This window comes from Brassica oleracea, chromosome C3 (assembly GCF_000695525.1).
Source record: "Brassica oleracea var. oleracea cultivar TO1000 chromosome C3, BOL, whole genome shotgun sequence".
Classification (NCBI taxonomy): Eukaryota; Viridiplantae; Streptophyta; class Magnoliopsida; order Brassicales; family Brassicaceae; genus Brassica; species Brassica oleracea.
Window position 1 is genome coordinate 34,043,212 of NC_027750.1, and position 7,300 is coordinate 34,050,511.

At 36.6% G+C, this 7,300-nt stretch overlaps 1 protein-coding gene across 1 annotated transcript; it reads left to right on the forward strand.

Moving 5' to 3' along the window:
* The first annotated feature begins 2,875 nt into the window (after window positions 1–2,875).
* LOC106335322 (serine/threonine-protein kinase/endoribonuclease IRE1a) lies at window positions 2,876–6,627 on the forward strand. The gene is made up of 7 exons (XM_013773818.1): window positions 2,876–3,257; window positions 3,344–3,581; window positions 3,988–5,192; window positions 5,349–5,521; window positions 5,662–5,908; window positions 5,994–6,297; window positions 6,375–6,627. Exons 1-7 carry the CDS (start codon window positions 3,106–3,108, stop codon window positions 6,519–6,521), a joined length of 2,466 nt encoding a protein of 821 aa, XP_013629272.1. The 5' UTR covers window positions 2,876–3,105; the 3' UTR covers window positions 6,522–6,627.
* The last annotated feature ends 673 nt before the right edge of the window (window positions 6,628–7,300 follow it).

Consider the following 7,300-nt stretch of genomic DNA (forward strand, 5'->3'; position numbering starts at 1 on the left):
TTAAACAAAAGGATTTTCTGCTGTTTAATTAATATAAAATTCAAAAAATATAGAATTTAATTAAAAGCATATGTTTTAAATAAATCAGTGGCACTGGCATATAATTACTTTCAAAAAAGAAGGGCATCTCAAAAAGGGTCTTCTGTTTTAATAGTATAAATATGGATTTAACTAGTGTTGATATACTATATTTATATATTTACACAAAGGAGTCGTGAATATTTTGAAAAACAACAAAACATGGATTTTGGGTTTTCAATGAAAACTTGGTTAAATATCTAAAATCTAGTTTCCCTATTTTATTGGAAAAATCTTTTGTTAAAATCTTGATTGGGAATAAAACAAATTTTTGTTTTCCTTAATTTTAGAAAATCACTTTTTTAGAAATCTTGATTGGACAAACAAGTAGTTTTTGAAAAACAAAAACCAAAAACCAATATAAAAACTGCAAACAATCAACCTCTTAGTTTTGAGAAAGTTTCTAAATCTTATAAGAAGAGTTAATTCTTATAATCTTTTGTGTTCTTGCAACATTGGTATTAGAGCCAGGTCGACGAAAAATATGCAAGAAGACAAAAGATTATAAGAACTAATTCTTCTTATTAGATTTAGAAACTCTGTCAAAACTGAATCAATGTGTTTCTCTTGATATTACATCTCTCCATGAAAACTCTTTATATAGAACTAAGCTATTCCTTAACCTAATAGTAATATGGAAACATAAATACTAAGCTCGATATGTTTTTGCTTTTTTTTTTAATCCATCAAACTTAACTTTAATGAGTTTATTTGCTGCTCAAGTTAAGTTAATTGGAATTATCCAACTTAACATCCACATGAAAAGCTCGAAACTTTAGCTTTATATATATATATAATGAAAGCAAAGTGTACCTGGTGAAGAACGACGTTGGTATCCACAACAATAATCTTACAGGAAGACAAACGAGCAGCTGAAGTATCGCAAGAATTGGAGGAATAAACTTCACAATATATGTCATCTCGTCCATAATACACTCCCACTTGCTGTCGCAACAAAATAATCAACAAAACTAAAATCTTGCAAGGAAGAAGAAGCATAGAAAGAAGAGAGAGGGAGAGAACAGACCTTTTGAATTCTTCCTCCTCTGGGAAAGTTATTCTTTTCCAAACGGTTCGGTCTGAATAGTCTGATTCCTTTAAAGAATAACTGGTTTTTCTACTACCATCCGCAAACACAACTTTTCGTGGTTGGTTGCGGTTGTTGGCGTTTTGCAGCAATCATTCAAACCGCTTCAAACCGTTTCAAACCGCTCTAAACCTCTGAAATTCAAAAGCTGGTTTCATCTGGCGTTTGCGAGAAGGTAATTCTTTTTTCTTTTTTAAAAAACAATATAAGTACAAAAATAAAAATAAAAATTTTAAATTGAAATAATAGAAATACTAAAATATATCTATTATATTTCAATTTATATTATAAAATTATAAAATAAAAAATATTTGCTATAATTTTTTAAAATTTAAAAATATAATTTTTATATTTATTATAATATTATGTTGTTTAATATTTTTATAATTATATAAAATGTAAATATTATTAATTTATTTTTTAACCGTTGTTGTATTTGGTGATTTACAAGTCATAAGCCCTGTTCGAAACTACGCTAGGCGTTAGTCGGACGTTAACCCCGAACCTAGCGAGTTAACAAAAAATCGGGGATTAAGTGGGGTATACGCGGAGCATAGTTTTAATTATTATTTTAAATTTTAAATAAATATATCTATATATATATACTTAGGGAACATGTAAAAGTAATGTAGTCTAGTGAAATCGCCACTGTGGACCTCCGTCGAGCGCTCCGGCGCAGCAGGGCTCCGTGGGCGTGTTTTAGAACATGGGTCATAAGTATCCCACAACTGTATCAATTTCTAACTGCAGTACCAGTCGTACAAATCTCTTAAAACCGTTTAAAACCGCAACCACCCACATCCGCAAACTACCGCAACCGAAACAGCTGCGGTTACACCAGTCAGACCCTAAACAAAACTTAAGACCAAGAAAATTACAAAAAACCCTCAAATTATTCAAACTTTACAAAATAACCTCTGACTCTAGAAAAGAGTTAAACCAACCAAATCTAATTTAACTTAGTGGATTCTAAATTTTGAATAGAAGTTCAGAACCCTTATCAAAATAAATCTAAGATGCACTAATTTATTTATCAAAAATTATCATATTATAGTTCATGTTTTTATTTTAAAAATAAAAATACTCTCATAAATTTTTGCATGATAAAAGTAATTTTATCTTTTTTTTTTCTGAGAAAGAGATTTTATTGATCATGTTTTGTCGACTATATTCAGGCTGGACTTGTGCATATTCTTTTGAAACATTTCAATGGAACCTCAACTTTTGGGGCCTCCATTTAAAAAAATAAAAATAAATTATATATGTATTATGTAACTATGATTTTTGATATAACAACTTAAAAAGTATTAAATTTTGAAAAAGTAGATAAATTTTTTAGTTTACGAAATGTATACAATTCTGATGGATTTTATACTGGTATGATTGAGATTTTGGATAAATTTTATACTATGAAACTATATTTATAAAAAAATTTGTAAAGTTTATGAATAGTATTTTTTTTTTTTTTTGATCTTAGTAATACTGGTGACTATAGTAACAATAACTTTCTCATGATGGTTGATGTTTGAATATTAATTACATCGATTGGCAAAGTTTCTCAAAATCTTCTTTGAGGTAAAAAGTTCCTGAGGTTTATTTCTGTAAAATCTAATTAGTTTGAGGTTTTAATGTTATTTTTCATTTCTTCTGTACCTTTCTATCAAAGTTTAAGAAATTAACGCGTCGGCTCGGCTCGGCTTAATAGTTGGGAGTAAGGTGGTGGGGGAGACGAAACTCGACGGCAGAGAGATCCCAAAACCGCAGTCTCAGACCAAGCTTCGCATCTCTCTGTTGACTTTACCCACAAGTCAATTCCAAAACCCTAGCTTCTTCTCCCATCTCTCCCTGAGGATTCTCAAATCCTTATCTCTTCTTCTTCTTCTTCTTCTTCCTCTCTCTCTCTCTCTCACAGATCAATCATCTTCTCCTCTCCGATCCATATGCTCCCGACGATGCCAAGATGCCACTTTCTCCGCCATCTCTTCCTCTTACTATTGCTGGTACTGTCACCATGGACATCTTCTTGCGCCGCTGAATCGTCCAATCTCATCTCCGTATACGGACGAGCCGCTAGCAGATCGCTCTTGTCTTCGTGAGTTTCTCTTACGAACCTTTTTGATGTTTTGCTTTCTGTTATTGGTTGTGATGTGTCTTTTGTCTTTTGTCTTTTGTAATCAGTGAAGAACCAAACACGGAGCTTGTCGTTGATCTCTCCGGGAAAGTGTCCTTAATCATGCACCCATCGAACAAACCAATCTGGTCCTTTTCATCAGGATCGCCCATTCATTCCTCCTATCAGGCTCCTCTTAGTGTTGTTAACAACACAGAGAACGCTACTGAGATAAGCAAAGCCTTCGTTGTTGAGTATATAGACAACTCTGAGGTCACCACGGTTGATGATGGCTATACTAGAAAGGTATGAAACAGTTTCATGCATCTATCTTTACATGGCCGGTCCTCGGTAATGCCAGATGAAACACTAGCCCCCAAAATTTTAGGAAAAAATTATATATATATAGGCCCCAAATTTGTAAAAAAATACTACCTCCTTTCAATAAAGAACTTCAGTCAGACACTTTATTAAGAAAATGATTGACATGTATTTATGTTTTCATTTGAGATAAACAAATGTATTTATAAGATCAATTCATTTTGTAATTAATATTGAGCTGAAATTGATTATAAATTGCATTGGAATAGGAGAATGACATTTTTTATGTAACAAAAAAAAAAATGCTAAAGTGAAATCTTTACTAAATCGTCTATGGCCCCCAAAATACTCGGTTGAACTTCTATCTCACACATTTGTTTATCAAGTGCAGACCATGGAGGACTTGCTCATGGAGATGCCGCGCGTGACTGATGATGGTCTAACTCTTGGATCCAAAACATCTACTACTTATTTAGTTGATGCCTTATCAGGGAGGCTACTCCATGTTTATAAAACCACACAGTCTTCAGGAGATAATAAGAACACTAACGTTATGGTGAAGCCCACTACCGCTGATAATTTGGTCAACCTACAGCTTCTCATCACGCGAACTGACTCCAAGCTAGAGCATTTCGATAAAACCTCGCAGAAGCCTGTGTGGAACGTGACGGTTTCTCATTTCCGAGCTGATTTGCGCTGTGATTTGGCTTTCAATAGAGACAAGAACCTCGGTCCTGAGATTCTCACTGGAATCTATATGCCGTTGCGGTGTGGTGGTAATCACACTGACATCCGTGCGCTCGTCAGATCAGGGGTTTTCATCAGGGTGCCTCAGGGTCAGCGAGTGGGAACTGAAAGTGGCTATGATGCGAAAATGCTGCCCTCTGCAGCAACCAGAGAGTCAAGGAAGTTATGGGAACATGATGTGTTTGCCAAAGGTTTCAGATGGTCGCCGGTGAAGTTATTGGTCCCTTTGTTTGTTGTCTGTGCTGTTGTCATCTCTGTTTTCGTAAAAAGATCTTGGTCGAGCGGCGGTGACTTGAATTCAAAGTCTGGACCGTCCAAGAAGAAGAAGAACCGTAAATCAAGGCAGTCAGACTTCGAGCTGATTGAAGGAGGTCAGATGTTGCTAGGCTTCACTAACACTCTAAACGGTGCAGCTGATGGGAGAAAGATTGGTAAGCTGTTTGTATCGAATAAAGAAATCGCAAAGGGAAGTAACGGGACCGTGGTGTTTGAGGGTGTTTACGAAGGCCGGCCAGTAGCTGTGAAACGGCTTGTTAGATCCCATCACGAGGTTGCTTTCAAGGAGATTCAGAACCTCATTGCGTCTGATCAACACTCGAATATCATTAGGTGGTACGGCGTGGAGTATGACAGGGATTTTGTTTACCTCTCTCTGGAGCGTTGCACATGCAGTTTAGATGATTTGATCAAAACCTATTTAAATGTCTCTGTGACTAAAGTAATGGGAAACAGCGGATCTACAGAAGCTGCGAATGAGATCAAACTGGCTTCCTTGGAGGGAGTTGCGGAGGGTAACAATTTGTGGAAAGTGGGAGGCCACCCGTCACCGCTCATGCTCAAACTAATGAGGTTAGATCTTGGCTTCAGGGTCTATGCATATATCATAATATTCTTGGATTAAGAAATGGTAGCAACCTTAGTTAGATGGTCTTGATAAGTGTAGGCTATGTAGTAGATTAATTAAAAAAACTTGTTTGCTGGTTTTCTTGTACTGTTGTGATGCAGAGATATAGTTTTTGGGCTTGCTCACTTGCATGAATTGGGAATAGTTCATCGGGACTTGAAACCACAAAATGTATTGATAAGTAAAGGGATGAATTTGAGTGCAAAGCTTTCTGATATGGGCATTAGCAAGCGTCTAACTGGGGATATGTCATCCTTGGGTCATTTTGCCACAGGTTTGTTCTTGTCTTTGTTTGATCATAGTTAATACATAATGGCCTAGGTTGTTCAGGAAAATGCTTGCTAGTGTCTAAACGTGGTAGATGATTGATTGCTGAATATGTTATTAAAAGTTGTTATGCTTATAAAATTGCAGGGTGTGGTAGTTCTGGTTGGCAAGCACCGGAGCAGCTTCTTCAAGGCCGCCAAACACGAGCTGTGGACATGTTTAGTTTAGGATGCATCCTCTTTTACTCTATAACTGGTTGTAAGCATCCATTTGGAGATGATCTTGAACGTGATGTCAACATCGTGAAGAACAAAGTTGACTTGTTTCTAGTAGAACATGTTCCCGAAGCTTCAGACCTGATCTCTCGTTTATTAAATCCAAACCCTGATTTGCGGTAATGGCCATTTTCTTATCTAACGACTCAAAATTCACTCAACAAAACCCCCCAAAATTTTTAATGTGGTGCTTGATGTTTGCAGACCAAGTGCTAAAGAAGTATTGCTCCATCCAATGTTCTGGAACTCAGAGATGAGACTCTCTTTTCTCCGGGATGCTAGTGACCGAGTAGAGCTCGAAAACAGAGAGGCTGATTCCGAGATCTTGAGAGCAATGGAGAGTACAGCTCCAGTGGCTATAGGAGGGAAGTGGGATGAAAAGCTAGAACCTATCTTCATTACTAACATCGGACGGTACAGGCGTTACAAGTATGACAGTATCCGTGACTTGTTACGTGTCATTAGAAACAAATTGAATCATCACCGAGAACTTCCTTCAGAGATCCAGGTTTGTCTTTCTCAAGTAAAACCCTCAAAAGACTGTTACATAGATGAGCATAAACTGGTTGTTTTTTAATGTCTTAGGAACTTGTTGGAACGGTTCCAGAAGGATTCGACCAGTACTTCTCTGTTCGGTTTCCGAAATTGCTGATTGAAGTCTATAGAGTCATCTCTGTGCATTGCAAGGAAGAAGAAGTATTCAGAAAGTACTTCAAATGCAACAACATGTAATATAAACCAATCCGCTCTCCAGCCCCTGTTTGTAATCCATGTTTGTTGTTGCTACATATTACATAAATTAACTGCTATCTATCTAAATCGATTGCTATGTGCGTTACTAATCTATGTAAACATAATATATCTCATGTAAGGCTTGTGTTTCAAATGACATTCTGCAACAAAAAATAAGATTTGTATATTTTAATGTTTGTTTTCGTAGAATCTGGCAAAGAGAGTACTTGCGAATTGTTATTTTAATATGCAGGATCAGTACAAAAGAGAGATGATGGATAGTGGGATCCAAGCTGATGATTTTAATGGAAGGGCTTTGCAGAAGGTGGTTCAGTCAATGGTGCTTCTGGAGAAATGCTTCAGTTTGGGTCTTGTTCTCGATGATGTGACGGTAACTAAGGTGAATGGAAGTTCTATGCAGTGTGTCTGAGGCACTCGAGGTTTTAGAGAAAGTGGGAATGCAAAGGAAGTAAAGTCGATGTTGTAGCTTGTAACACCTTGGTAAAAAGGTACTGTGCGCTAGGGAAAGTAAGGGTTGCTCAACGTGACAGTGTGAAAGCTGGAATGGTGGATTCAGCTCTTGACGCTTTTCACAGATCCGTACAATAGTGTTTACCTAGGGCTTTACCAAGGAACATCGTTGGGAGGAAGCTCTTGAATTCATGCTAAAGATGGAGAAGCTGTTGTCAAGAGATGTTGACAGAAGCTTCAAGTTGATAAATTTATGTGAGAGAGGCAGTGTGGAAAACGCAAAGATGGCATACGATCAAATGATCGGA

Excerpts from the sequence above, each read along its gene's own strand:
- LOC106335322 (XM_013773818.1), top strand. The coding sequence starts at position 3,106 with ATGCTCCCGACGATGCCAAGATGCCACTTTCTCCGCCATCTCTTCCTC. Across the intron at positions 3,258-3,343 it reads AGCAGATCGCTCTTGTCTTC|TGAAGAACCAAACACGGAGC; the intron begins GTGAGTTTCTCT and ends TTTTGTAATCAG. Across the intron at positions 3,582-3,987 it reads ATGATGGCTATACTAGAAAG|ACCATGGAGGACTTGCTCAT; the intron begins GTATGAAACAGT and ends TATCAAGTGCAG.